The sequence below is a fragment of the Bos indicus genome, chromosome 19, assembly GCF_029378745.1.
Source record: "Bos indicus isolate NIAB-ARS_2022 breed Sahiwal x Tharparkar chromosome 19, NIAB-ARS_B.indTharparkar_mat_pri_1.0, whole genome shotgun sequence".
In the NCBI taxonomy this organism is placed as follows: domain Eukaryota; kingdom Metazoa; phylum Chordata; class Mammalia; order Artiodactyla; family Bovidae; genus Bos; species Bos indicus.
Genome location: NC_091778.1, coordinates 31,749,666 through 31,764,394, shown reverse-complemented (window position 1 = coordinate 31,764,394; position 14,729 = coordinate 31,749,666). Strand labels below are relative to the sequence as shown.

At 45.2% G+C, this 14,729-nt stretch overlaps 1 protein-coding gene across 9 annotated transcripts in view; it reads right to left on the bottom strand.

The window, feature by feature from the left end:
- DNAH9 (dynein axonemal heavy chain 9) overlaps positions 1–14,729 on the bottom strand; it is a 285,075-nt gene that overhangs the window by 111,637 nt on the left and 158,709 nt on the right. For all 9 annotated transcript variants that reach the window (XM_070773106.1, XM_070773107.1, XM_070773102.1 and 6 more), the window contains 4 exons: positions 9,943–10,104; positions 8,890–9,086; positions 3,991–4,153; positions 2,986–3,109 (listed from right to left, as the gene is read on the bottom strand). In XM_070773106.1, coding sequence (XP_070629207.1) covers positions 2,986–3,109; positions 3,991–4,153; positions 8,890–9,086; positions 9,943–10,104 — 646 coding nt within the window. The remainder of the gene's footprint in view (positions 1–2,985; positions 3,110–3,990; positions 4,154–8,889; positions 9,087–9,942; positions 10,105–14,729) is intronic.

Here is a 14,729-nt window from a genome sequence, read left to right as displayed (position 1 = left end):
GAAGCAACAGTTAGAACTGGATATGGAACAACGGACTGGTTCCAAATAGGAAAAGGAGTATGTCAAGGCTGTATATTGTTATCCTGCTTATTTAACTTATATGCAGAGTACATCATAAGAAACACTGGGCTGGAGGAAGCACAAGCTGGAATCAACATTGCCGGGAGAAACATTAGTAACCTCAGATATGCAGATAACACCACCCTTATGGCAGAAAGTGAAGAAGAACTAAAGAGCCTCTTGATGAAAGTGAAAGAGGAGAGTGAAAAAGTTGGCTTAAAGCTCAACATTCAGAAAACAAAGATCATGGCATCCGGTCCCATCACTTCATGGGAAATAGATGGGGAAACAGTGGAAACAGTGTCAGACTTTATTTTTCTGGGCTCCAAAATCACTACAGACGGTGACTGCAGCCATGAAATTAAAAGACACTTACTCCTTGGAAGGAAAGTTATGACCAACCTAGATCGCATATTACAGAGACATCACTTTGTCAACAAAGGTCCATCTAGTCAAGGCTATGGTTTTTCCAGTGGTCATGTATGGATGTGAGAGTTGGACTATAAACACAGCTGAGCACTGAAGAATTGATGCTTTTGAACTGTGGTGCTGGAGAAGACTCTTGAGAGTCCCTTGGACTTCAAGGAGATCCAACCAGTCCATCCTAAAGGAGATTAATCCTGGGTGTTCATTGGAAGGACTGATGTTGAAGCTGAAACTCCAGTACTTTGGCCACCTGATGCAAAGAGCTGACTCATTTGAAAAGACCCTGATGCTGGGTAAGATTGAGGGCAGGAGGAGAAGGGGACGACAGAGGATGAGATGGTTGGATGGCATCACCGACTCAAAGGACATGAGTTTGGGTAAACTCTGGTAGTTGGTGATGGACAGAGAGGCCTGGCAGAATGCAGTTCGTGGGGTTGCAAAGAGTCAGACACGACTGAGCAACTGAACTGAACTGATACGGTCCATGAGGTTGCACAGAATCAGACACGGCTGAGCGACTTTCCCTTTCACTTTCTCTGGTAGTTCAGTGGTAAAGAATCTGCCTGCCAATGCAGGAGACACAGGTTCGATCCCTGGTCTGGGAAGATCCCACATGCCTGGGAGCAACTAAGCCCATGCACCATAACTATTGAACCTATGCTCTAGAGCCTGGGAGCCACAGCTATTGAGCCCATATGCTGCAACTATTGAAGCCCAGAGCCCTAGAGTCCGTGCTTCACAGCAAGAGACGCATCACAAGGAGAAACCTGTGCACTGCAACTAGAGAAAAACCTGAGCAGCAACAAAGACCCAGCACAGCTAAAAATAAATAAAATAAATTATAAAAAAGAGAAAAGAACCACTTATTGGATTGGGGGAGGAAAAGTGTAAGAGTTAATAAGCAAATTCCTGGACTGAAAGGTAATTTGAATTAGGCAGGTTGGGAAAGAAATGAGAATGTGGAGTCGGTGTAGTGGTTGGAACCAGCACAGCAAGGAACCTGGGACTCTGGTCCTCATCAGGGAGAAGCCAAAGTCTTCTCACAGAGCCTGCTAGTGCATGGTCCAAACCAGGGACAGGGGCTCATCGTGGAAGTGACAGTAAAACGGCCCTGGGTACAAGGGAACAAAATGCGAAGCAGTCAACGATTGTGAAGCTGTGAAGTTCCTAGAGACCGCATGGGAGGAGCCATCCTGAAAGGTATTTTATATGACATGGAACAGACTTTGGAGAATCACACTGTGATCTTGGTCCTTGGACATTACAGACTAAGGAAGATTTAGTCAGAGGTGGGGAGAAACAGGTTTTCTGAAACGCTGGAAATCTGGAGGCAGAAATTGTGTTCAGAACACCTGTGCACAGACTATTTTATCAGCCCAGATGAAGAGGTGGCTTTGTAGATGTGAAATTTGGACTGAGTCAAGAAATAATATTCTCTTTTTAATTAATATAAATATATACATCTCTCCCCAAATTTCTGAAAATGCATAATTTTTGTACTATATTGTCTTATCTTCTTGGGTATGCATATATAAATACATATACCTTAAATTTTTTTCCCTAACACTTAATATTTGTTTATTTGGCTGCATCTGGACTTAGTTGCCATCAATTGCTCCAAGGCATGTGCGATCTTAGCTCCGCAACCAGGGATTGAACCTATATCCCTTGCTTTGTAAGGCAGATTCTTACTAGACTACAGAAGTCCTTAAATATATAGATACACACATATATATATCTTGTGTATGCATATATACATATTTTTATATATTAGTATATGTTTATAGATACATATATATGTATACATAAACTTTTTTTTTTCTTGAATGGCTGACATAAGTCCTGAATCCCTAAAGAAATAAGGACAGCAAAGTATCAAGAACTGAACTTCCAAAAAAAAAAAAAGAATTGAACTTCCCAGTGAAGTCCTATTTTGCATTCACATTGTCACAGGGACATTGAGACAGCCTTTGTCAAGTTCTTTGTAATCTAAGAAAACCATCCTCTGTCCGTTTTGCTTCTACTTTGTTTGCATCAAGTTCTGAGTCCTTGGTTAATTAAACTGGCAACCTCACCTTGCCCTATTGTCTAAGTTTTGTGGGTGCACATTTTCTGTGTATCTTGCAGCTAACACCTAACCTCCCTGAAATACTGCACACGTTCCATCTCCTCTGTCTTGGGTGTAGGAGGGAACACCACCTTCTCTCTGGACTCAGCAGGTCAGCCGGCCCTTCAGCTGCTCTTCTTCCTATTGTCATATCCGGTCCCACCTAAGGAAGCCCCAAGAATACTGTCTGTTTGGAGTGTAAGGACAGTGAAAGCCAGCAGGCCCAGCACCAGTCCTCGAAGGACCTTCATGAATTAAGTCTCCCCTGTATTGGTTTTCTCCCTCATTTCTGTGGCCTTGCTCTTCTGACCTTGAACCAAGCCTCCACCTGGGAATGTCTCTGACTCCAGCAGGAATTCATTAGAGATATTCAAGTACAAAGAGTCTCTTACCAGATGCCAAGAGGTCGTTGATGAACACGAGGAACTTCTCGTCAGCCACTTGGGCATCGGTCATGAGAAACACGGTGCTGAGGTTCTTGACCCCGGCTTTCAGGCACAAGCCTGCCAGGTCCGCCTGCAGAAACCACGGCAGAGATCTCTGAGAAGAGGGCCTCCTTGAAAAGAGACCCCCACCCACTTTTTAGGAACGGGACCATTTTCTTGTCTGTTCTCACAGGAAATAAGGAAAGACGGCAATGGGAGGGAAGGAGGAGTGTGACTTTGAACTCACAGGCAGAAAAATATGCCTCATTCCCAGGCCTTGATCCCATAGATGGAAAAGTAGAATAAACAGTGGTGATCTTTAATTCACACAACCACCGTGGCTCCTGAACGAGTTTCTAGGACTCCTGCCTTGTGCAAAGAGACATGAGCTTTCCAAAGACAAGGATGGTCCCCTGTTCACCTGTGTTAACTTATATCATCACACAAGTGAATGACTTGCCCCAGGAGGAAAGCAAACGCTCTTAGTTCTGACAGAAGAGTCACCACATACTTGGGCCTCCAGGCCTGGGTAGATGACTATATCTTATGATAGCAGAGTTTTGTGTTTTTTATGACTAGCTCCAGGAAAAGACTTGTATTGCAAAAAATATATGTACATGGGGGAACACACAAACACACTCACACATATGCACACACAATCATTTGGTAGAAAATTTGTTGTTGTTGACTTTGATGTATTAATAGATGTGCTTCCTATTTGGGTGAGAGCTGAGGCTCTACAGATGTCACTAAAGCAGCGGAAGTCTCCCAGATACAGAGCTTGGGAAGGCCAGGTTCTCAGACAGGGTCTAATGAGCCCCTCCAGCCACCAGCCCAGAGTCTAAGAAGAAGGCGGACAGACTGTGAAGAGGAGATTCTGGGCGAGAGAGCCGAAGAGCTAATGCAGGGTGACAGGGAGCTGGGCAGCTCGGGAGAGGCTAGGTCTCCTCCTGCAGCCGCCAACCCTCCTACCTTGAAGTCCGGGATCTGGTAGCCTCTCCGCAATGTGATCTGGAATATGTCCATGGAGCTGACGAAAGCCGCCAGCCGGGTCAGGCTCTGCTTGCCACTCCCCCCAACGCCGACTAGCAGAGCATTTCCCTGGGGGGACTCCAGGATGCGATTAATGTGGCAGCTGAGAGAGAAGCAGAGACACAGGGCTTCGATCAGATTCCCCTCCGTCAGGAGCAGGTGGAATGGTCCGGGGGGACCTGGAACCCTTGCAGGCACATCCTGGGCTGAGCTTGGGAAGACTCAGTTAAGAGGTCGACTAAGAAAAGATGCACAAGGTGAGAGTTGCAAGTTAAGTTTTATTTGGGGCAAAATGAGGACTGCAGCTCGGGAGACAGCGGTGCAGAGACCTCTGAGAGGCTGCTCCAAAGAGGTCGTGGGGAAAGATCGCTAGATAAGATTTTGGTAAAGAGGGAGTTCAGAGCAATCCAAGGTTTTCTGCTAGTCTTGAGGAGCTGATGTCACCGTGAAGGGATTCAGTGCTTTTCTAGATATGAGGTGATGCAAGGATTGGGATCATGAAATCAGTTTCTGAAAATATTTATCTAAAGACCTGTTCCACCAGTTTCCTGGAGCACAGAGTGCCTCACTCTCCAACCTGGACTCTCTTCAGGGGGTGTTGAAGGTCCACAGTTGTAGCAGAACAGGGTTCAATCTCTGCAAAGGCAGAGAGCAAATGCCCTTGGCAAGCGCCAATTTGTAGTTGACAATGGTCCCCAAGCTTGGCCTCGCCTCTGGCCCGAGTGGACTAAAGTCTCCCTACTCTGCTTTAAGCCAAAGCCTCTGGTGAAGCACAGGTGGTGGAGGAAGAGCCCAAGGCAGCCAGGAGGGGTTTGTGATGGCAACAGGAAGGGCCTGGGGTTATATCTCTAATTATGTCCACAGGATGAATTCCTAGTGAGACAGTTTTCACGGCTTTTGATAAATGCTGAAAAACTGCACTCCCCCACCCCATTATGCTGCTGCTGCTGCTAAGTTGCTTCAGTCGTGTCCAACTCTGTGCGACCCCATAGACGGCAGCCCACCAGGCTCCCCCGTCCCTGGGATTCTCCAGGCAAGAACACTGGAGTGGGTTGCCATTTCCTTCTCCAATGCATGAAAGTGAAAACTGAAAGTGAAGTCGCTCAGTCGTGTCCGACTCTTATCGACCCCATGGACTGCAGCCCACCAGGCTCCTCCATCCGTGCGATTTTCCAGGCAAGAGTACTGGAGTGGGGTGCCATTGCCTTCTCCACCACCCCATTATGGTGGCACTAATTTCTTCTTAGGTAGAAGTAGTCAAAAGTTGAGTCTACTATATTGGAGCATAAGAATATGTCAGATTGTATGAGTTGAATTTGGAAGTTAAGCCCATATATTTGGGGATGGATAGCACAGTGATGCAGCCACTGTGAACAGGTCGTATGTCACTAAATTTATCTAGTGACATTTTATTCCCCTAAATATTCTTTCCAGGTGCCCCAGTGGTAAAGAATCTGTGTGCCAGTGCAGAAGAGGAAAGAGACTGGAGTTCAATCCCTGGATCGGGAAGATCCCCTAGAGAAGGAAATGGCAATCCATTCCACTATTCTTGCCTGGAAAATTGCAGGCAAGTAAACAAAAGCTGAAGATGTACCACAGTACAGCTGGAGGAGTCTGGCTTACTGAAGACTGGACACACACACACACGGACAGAAGAGCCTCGCATGCTACAGTCCATGGGGTTGCAAAGAGCTGGGCATGACTGAGCACACAATACAACAAATATTCAGGAGATTTTCACTGACCTACTTTAGCTCATTTTATGATTTTACTTTTGCATTTATAATTACTCAGTTTTGATATTCTGTCTTGTATCAGACAGATGTATACTTCTCCAGATCTGTTATTAAACCAGAGTTTCTAGACATCTGAAGAGTGTGTATTCTCAGCTTACTTTCTCTATGGTGCTAGCGCATTGAAGGGATTCAAGAAGTTTTTGTTAAATTGAAGCAGAACACCCAAGACCTTATCCTAAGCATCACATTTGGGGGTGAAGAAGTTGCAAGGAATCATCTGCTTTGTGTCTATATGAGAAAGGGTTGCCTACGGTGACAAAAGGAGAGATGGTGGTGCAAAAATGTCCAGGCCCTTTCTTCAGATTCAAAAAAAGAGGGGCGGAGTGCGGGGATGAACTGATGAAGGTGAAAGAGGAGAGTGAAAAAGTTGGCTTAAAACTCAACATTCAAAAAACAAAGATCATGGCATCTGATCCCATCACTTCATGGTAAATAGATGGTGAAAAATGGAAACAGTGACAGACTTCATTTTCTTGGGTTCCAAAATCACTGCAGATGGTGATTGCAGCTATGAAATTAAAAGACGCTTGCTCCTTGGAAGAAAAGATATGACAAACCTAGACAGCATATTCAAAAGCAGAGACATCACTTTGCCAATGAAGGTCTGCATAGTCAAAGCTATGGTTTTTCCAGAAGTTATGTATGGATGTGAGAGTTGGACCTTAAAGAAGACTGAGCTTCGAAGAATCGATGCTTTCAAACTGTGATGCTGGAAAAGACTCTTGAGAGACTCTTAAGACAGTAAGGAGATTAAACCAGTCAATCTTAAAGGAAATCTATGCTGAATATTCATTAGAAGGACTGATGCTGAGGCTCTAATACTTTGGCCGCCTGATGCAAAGGGCCAGCTCATTGGAAAAGACCTTGATGCTGGGAAAGACTGAGGGCAGGAGGAGAAGGGGATGACAACCATGGACGATGCCATGGTTGGATGGCATCACTGACTCTATGGACGTGAATTTGAACAAACTCAGGATGACGGTGATGGACAGGGAGGCCTGGAGTGCTGCAGTCCATGGGGTCACAAACAGTCGGACACAACTGAGCAACTGAACAGCAACAAGGGATGAACTGATGAGGAGAGAGGCAGGCAAGGGGAAGGAAAAACTCAAGTAGGTTCTGTGGGCCGCCCAACACCCAGCTGTATTCTGGAAGGCCTGAAGTCAGTTCAGCATGGTCCATGCTATTCTATAGCTAAATGGAAATGCATCATTAGAGCTGAAGCTTTCAAAGAAGAATGGTGAAGTCTGCAACTGTCAGCATCGGACGCCAGCTGGGGGATTCATTAACAACCTCTGATGAGGGCAAAGGACTCTGCATTTAAATCACAAAATCTGAAAGGAAGATCAATATTCTAAAGGGTGCCTGGGCTAGAAAACCAAGGCAGTCTGAGTTAAGCCCATTACTGAGCTTCTGGGAGATTAAAAACAAAAGCTGAAGATGTACCGCAGCACAGCTGGAGGAAACTGGCTTATTGAAGACTGGACACACACACACACACACACACACACACACACACACACACGAGAGAGAGAGAGAGAGAGAGAGAGAGAGAGAGAGAGAGAGAGAGAGAGAACCAATAAGATGTACAAAAGAAGGGGCATGAGAGAATTTCCTTTTTTTTGTTAATAAACATGAAGTGATTCTAAGAGGAAGAGGAGGAGGCAGAAAAACATACATTGGAGCAAACGAACAAAGAAAAAGACAAAGATTATGCCAAAAGCAGGAGGAACAATCTAGTGCAAAGCTTTCCAAAGAAGCAGAATGAGAATGTGCTGGAATGGTGAAGGAAGTTGGTAGGAGAGAAAAGGTGCTTTGAGGGAAAGAAAACAACATCAAAAAGACAAAGACTCTAATCTCAGGGACTGTAATGCAGCGTAAAGCCCTCGACAGGCAGGACCCTCAAAAATCCTTACTTTCTGGAGGAGCAAACCGAGGCTTGGGGCAGTTGTGTCCTTTGCACAGTACTACTACCCGTCAGTGGCAGGATGAGGACCTGAACTGGGGCCTGGCTCTCAGCCGGGCCTGTGGGTTCCTGGGAAAGTGTGTACAGACTCCATCCTGGGCGCTGTGTGCAGTGGTGCCCGTAAGCTTAGTTATCTGTGCTTCTCACTATATTGTTTGGTGCAGAGAAATGTCACCGGCATGGAGTGAGGGGAGAAGGAGGGTCCCTACGTCTTTCTAGGCCCTGGGGCATATAGAAGGGGGAAGAAAAAACACACTTTCCTTAACCCAGGGATCAGTTAGGTTTCAGTAAGAATTCGGAAGTGGAAGACCAAGTGGATTTTGCTGTTGGAGACCCTGGGCAGCAGGGGGCAGGGTGGAGTGATTGTAGAAGGCAGGAAGGGTGGTAAATGCAGCTCAGGTGTCAGTACATACTGTCTGGGAGGTTTGGAGACCATTCTCCATGGTTCACTTGATAGCCTGTGTGCTTAGGGCATGCTCAGTCATTAAGTCATGTCTGATTCTTTGTGACCCCACGGACTGTAGCCCACCAGGCTCCTCTGTTCATGGAATTTCCCAGGCAAGGATACTGGAGTGGGTTGCATTTCCTTCTCCAGGGGATCTTCTCGACCCAGGGATGGAGCCTGTGTCTCCTGCATTGGCAGGTGATTCTTTACCACTGAGCCACTGGGAAGCCCATTCACTTGACAGGAGCAAGACTTAAAAGGACAGTTGATTTTTGAAACGTGTGCACTTAAAACTTTCGATCTCACTGGACTAGGGTGGGTTGGGAATACAGGTCCTCAGCCCTTCTGCTGCCTTATTTGATGACCTCCCATTCTCCCCTGGTGTCACTGTGGTCAGGACCAGGATTGTGAATGGCAACCATGTGCACAAATCCTGTTCCTCCAGAGTCTAACACGACACTGCCCCCCAAGGTCAGTGGCAGAAGCTGCTCTACCAGCTGCCATCTCGACCTTCACGGCAGAAGCAGTCACTGCTTTCCCGATTTTATCTAGGTGTCCTCAAATGCCCCAGTGAGACCTGACACTGGGAAGGGGAGACAGCTGAAGAAAGGCAAGGAGAGAAGCACGCTTACACATGGCGCACGGCGTCCTCGAAGAGCACCAGGTCCATCACCGTGTTGACTTCGTTGTGGCTCTCCAGGGCCTCCACCAGCGTCTGGGTCAGAAGTTCCCACGACTGGACAGGCATGTACTTGGGCTCCCCGATACCGTGTGCAAAATGGCAATACACGTTCAGGCTTTGGGTCTGCTCCACAGTCTCTCCAAGGTCCTGGTGATGAGACACAGGGGCAAGGACCCTCCTGACCGACTCTTGGGTCTGCTCCCACACAGAGTGGAGACAAATCTTATTATGTATAAGAAAATAAAATACCCAGTACCATTCACCTGACTTAAAAGACAGGGGGTCTTTGTCTCGTCACTACCAAGCCATCCTTGAAGTTTCAAAGGGACAGCTATTCTTTTTATAATCCAGAAAGGAATTGTTTACTTATCAAAACCCAAATACTTGGGATTTTGAGAGGTGGAGATTGTTATGAAAGTGAGTCCAAGAAAGAACAGGCTTTCTAATGCATCAGGAGGAGTTTATGTCAGCTTGAGCAATTGTTCCCACCTGCCACTCTTTCCTTCTAAGGTTCAGACTGGAGGACTCACTTGGGAAGAGGGTGATCAGCATGCTGTTCAACAGCAGGGGCATAACCCAGGAAATACATTTTAAATCACTATTTAAATAAATCTTCAGTCTCTAGAGTTGTTCCAAATGTTCCAAGTTTCAGACTTGTTCCAAATTTCCAGCCAGTAGCAGTTCCAAAGTGGCTGGCTCTGCAGAGACGAGACTCTGAATTTCCAAGGATGCTGGTGTGTCAGCTGGGATGACCAATTTGGGGAAAGGACAAGGATATGGTCAGATGGTCTTCACAGGCCTCACAAGACCGAGATTCTATGGTTAATGTGTATCTCTTCTTGCCCCAGAATTTTCCACTTTGTCACACTAAGGACAGACTTTCTTTCTTTATCTAAATATGATTTTCTTCAATTTAAGGGCTGGATTTTTATCATTTTGGTGATCCTTGCATAATCACTATTCTTTTTCAGATGTAAGCAGAAATTCACAGGGCAATACTCACATCAAAAATTTTCTTGAGCACGTCTACCTGGATCTTATCAAAAAGATCAAGGTCCTTCTCTTCCACCATCTTATCCCGATAAACCCGATTCGATTCGTGCAGATAGAGATTTACTAGGTCCTGTGAGGACCTGACACATTCCACGGAGGAGAAGAGAATACCCTGTAAGGAGAATAAACAGCAAAAAAAAAAAAAAATAATAATAACATAAATAGCAACTTAAAATTTCAGCAGTTACTATTGATGGAAGCCAGTTATGCAACAGGCACTGAACTAGATGTTCTGCCAGACAAAGCTCACTTAACCACAGTGATGAACCTACAAAGTAATTTTTACAATAGTTATTCAGCATAAGGTGAAGGGTGAGATTCAGAAAGAAAGCAAGCGTGCTCTACAGTATAGGGTAATAAGTGGCCTTAGTTCAAAACCACACAGCTTTGAAGCCAGGTCTGCCTGACCTGAGATCCTGGAATTTCAACCACTACTTTCCAAATCACCACAGAAATGGGTGAGGTGGCTTCTTGGCTGTATTTCAACTCTACAAGTGCCATTTTGAAAGCTAATCTGGGTGATGACTGTTAATTCAAATCAGAAGGACAACAGAGGGCTGGAAGGAACATAGCTAACTTTTACAGGTCAGCAATCTAGTTATTCACCTCTAGTAAGTTCTCCTTCCTATACACCTCAGGGATCATTCTAAATATTTACTATTCTTTTCAAATGTCCATCACTTCCCTGTTACTATTAGCCAGTGCTCCAACCTCCTTTATGGAAAAATGGACACCACTGAGGTCAGAGCCTCTTGACAATTTCAAATGCTATAACTTAAAGCTCATCAATGCCTTCTTTGCCCTCACTGACTTCTGTCTTATCTTACAAGAAAAGGAGTCCTTTAATTGTACGTCATTACAGACAGAATGGGCTTCCCCGGTGGCTCAGATAATAAAGAATCTGCCTGCAACGAGGGAAACTTGGGTTCGATCCCTGGGTTGGGAAGACTCCCCTGGAGAAGGGAATGGCTACCCACTCCAGTATTCTTGCCTGAAGAAATGCATGGACAGAGGAGCCTGGTGGACTACAGTCCATGGGGTCACAGAGTCAAGACACAACTGAGCAACTAACACTTTCGCTACAGACAGAATGATGCTCAGATTCACCTGCATGGCATGAAGATCGGGTCATAACAAGAGGTGAAAGGCTGACAATTAATGATCTAAGTAGCCATGTCAAGAAGATAGAAGAACAAGAACAAACTCATCTCGATCCTAGAGTAAGTAGGAAGAAAGAGATTATAAAGAAAAGAGCAAATTTTAATAAATTTGTATACAAAAATGTATCAAATAGAGATAACCAATAAATTCAAACACATAATATTGACATACGTCTCTTTTTCAGTTTCTTTGGAAAAGACTAGCACAATTAGCCCTAGTCTCTAGCAGGGCTGATTGAAGATAAAAAGAGAAAAACAGAGAAGGTACACATAATCAATAGCCAGAACAAAAAAAGAGAGCACATGTCAGACAAAACAGATACTTAAAAGATAACAACAGGATACTGTAAACAATTTTATGCTAATAAATTAGAAGCTGATGACACTGACATCTGACCACAACTGATGCAAAAAGAAGGAGAAAATGTGAATTGCCTAATACGTATTTAAAAAATGGAATTTATACTGGAAAATCTTTCACAAAAAAACTCCAGATGGTTTCATCACTAAATTCTTCTGACATTTAATGAAGGTACAATACAGTGTCTTAAAAAATCTTCCTGAGAGTAGAAATAGAGGAAACGGTTCCCAATGCATTTTATGAGGACTTCATAACCTTAGAACACTGGAAGAAAGAAAAATGATAAGAAAATCATATTAATATAGGTGCAAACATTATAGAGAAAAAAATAATGAATGGAATCCAGAAAATAAAGTAAGTTCAGCATGTTAACAACTCAGTTGGGTTGATTAATAAAAAATAATCAATGTAATTTATCCCATTTCCACAAAAAAAAGAGAAAAAGATAGATACAGTGATTTCAACAGATATAGAAAAATCATTTAAGTTTCAACATATATTCATGATAAAAAAAAAACTCTTAGTAAACTATAAACGGAAAGAAATTTTCTTAAACTGGTAAAGAGCATCCACGAAAATCTATAGTAAGCATCACACTTAACAGCCAACTATTGTAAACACTTGCCCTTAAAATTAGGAATGCTGTGCAAGGCCACTCTCACTATGTCTCTTCCTTGAGGCAGCAGGTAAGAACAAGCAATGGGAAGACTTAAGGGTCAGAAAGAAAGGAATTGTTACTATGATTCATTTTTACCAATGGCATGATTGTGTATATAGGTGCAAACATAATATTGAACAAAAGTACACAAGCGTATTTTCCATACAATTTGCATATAAAGTCCCCAAATAGGCTGAAATAACGTATGGGGCTAGAAGTCCAGACAGTACTTTAGCTCTGAGAGGAGAAGAAGGAGTGAGTGGAGGACTTCCCTGGTGGCCCAGTGGTTAAGAATCCATCTGCCAAAGCAGGAGTCACAGGTTCTGTCTCTGGTCTGGGAAGATCCCACATGCCACGGGTCAACTAAGCTGGTTTGCCGCAACTACAGACCCCATGCTCTAGAGTTCAGGAGCCACAACTACTGAAGCCCGTGCAACTTGGAGCTCACGAACCACAACAAGAGAAGCCACCACAATGGGAAGTCGCGGCACTTCAACTAGAGAAAGCCTGCATGCAGCAACAAAGACCCAATGTAGCCAAAAAAATAGGGAAGTACAATGAAAAGAAAAGCTTCATTTTTTTTTTAGAGTGAACAGAAGAAAGAAAAACAAGGGGTTTCAGGGATGCTGGCAATGTACTTCTTTTTTAAAAAATGTATTTATTGGGAAAGTAGTTCTTGACTTGAGTTATGGTTATGTAGCTGTGATGATTTTGTGACAATTAACTGAGATGTGTGTTCATGACTTCGGCGCTTTTTGGCTTGGATGTGAGACTTTTAAAAAAGTTTATTTTAGAGAAAGACAGAAATCTCAGTGGGTCCGTTTGACCCCTGCCTGCTTCCTGGATTTCCTGGGTACCAGCCCTGTGTGAGGTGTTGACAGCAGAGAAGGAGCCCCACCACCAGTGCTGACCCTGGGAGCGAGGAGAGCCATCAGCTGAAGTTTACAAGCCCCATTACAGCCAGATGCTCAGGCTGACTGACAATTAAGGGCTGAGTCGATGAGAGTGTGTCAAGGGCAAAGTTTGCACCAACTCAGACAGTTTTGTGTAGCACTGAGATGGGAATGCTTAATGATTTCTGCTCAGAGCACGATCAAGTTCTGTCCTGATGTCCGGATCCTGGACAGAGTGAGTGAAGCGCAGAGAAGGGCTGAATGATGGAAGCTTGGATCAAGCTGGATGGAGGAAAACGGCGTGTTCTCCAGACAGCACCTGTCTCCTTGCGGGCATTCAACCCTCCTTACAGCTCTCCTGTCAGGCCTTTAGGCAAGCAGGCTGGGAAAGGGGAGGGAGGGGGAGGCTGTAGCCAAGCTGTGGGCTCAAAACTCTGTTCTGGAGGAGGAGGGTGAGGGGCTGTGTCGATGGACAGAGGCAGGTTCTCCAGTGGGGGTGCACTTCCCACATTTGGGGCTGGGAGCTGACAGCTGGCAGGCTGCAGAGGTCGGGCTGGGACACAGAGCCCGGGGGTTGCTACTCAGGCTGGCTGAGTCTGGAAAAGAACCAGACTTAGCCCCACACCATACCTCTCCTCCTAGTTCCTCCCTGACTAGGGAGGAGCTAACACAGGCTGGACTGGGACCCTCCTTCCTCAGGACACCTTGGCAGCCTGAATCCCCACACAAGAGAGCTGACCTCCCCACTCATCTGGGGTACGAGGCTTCTGCTTGGCAGTTATGCGAACATACTCGAGCTACTGACTTGTCTGTGACACAGTTTTGTCATTTCCAAATTGGAAGTGATCAGTGTTGTACCTGAAATGGTTGTCTTGAGGATTAAATCATTAGCTAACAGATGCAGAGGGCATAGGACTGGCTCAATAAATGCCAGCTTTATTACAGACTGAAGCTGGACCTTTTACAAAGATCCTCTCTGATCTCAAAGTTCCCTCCCCGATCTTGTGGCTTGGTGACACCTACAAGGCCTGCTCCCACCTACTTGTTATTCCACCGACACCGTGCGTACTCTTCTACCTCCCCGAGCATTCACGCTGTCATCTATGAGCTGGCAACGTCTCCCAGCCTCTGTTAAATTGGGATAATAATGTGTATCCCAAAGGGCTGTTGTGAGTATGAATTTCAGGTTGCACAGGTGACAAGCTGCTGTCCAGGCAGGAGCCGGCTCAGGGCATCGTATGAGGGAGACCTGATGCCTCTTTTCCCTTTCATTCTGCCACTATGAGCAGTGGGAATTTGATCTAACGACTTAACTCCTTTTTGTTCATTTGGAAAATGCAGACGGTGACACCTGTGTCTCATCCCACTCCAGTGAGATTTAAGAAATGGCTGGTGTGATTAAAAAATAAAAAAGTGCCTTCCCTGGTAGTCCAGTGGTTAAGAATCCACCTGCCAAAGCAGAAGACACAAGTTCAATCCTTGGTCCAGGAAGACCCCCTGTGCTATGGGGCAACTAAGCCTGTGCACCACAACAACTGAGCCTGTGCTCAGAGCCTGTGCTCAGCAACAAGAGAAGCCACCGCAACAAGAAGCCCGTGAACCGCAACCAGAGAGTAGCCCCCGCTTGCCACCACTAGAGGAAGCCCGAGTGCAGCCATGAAGACC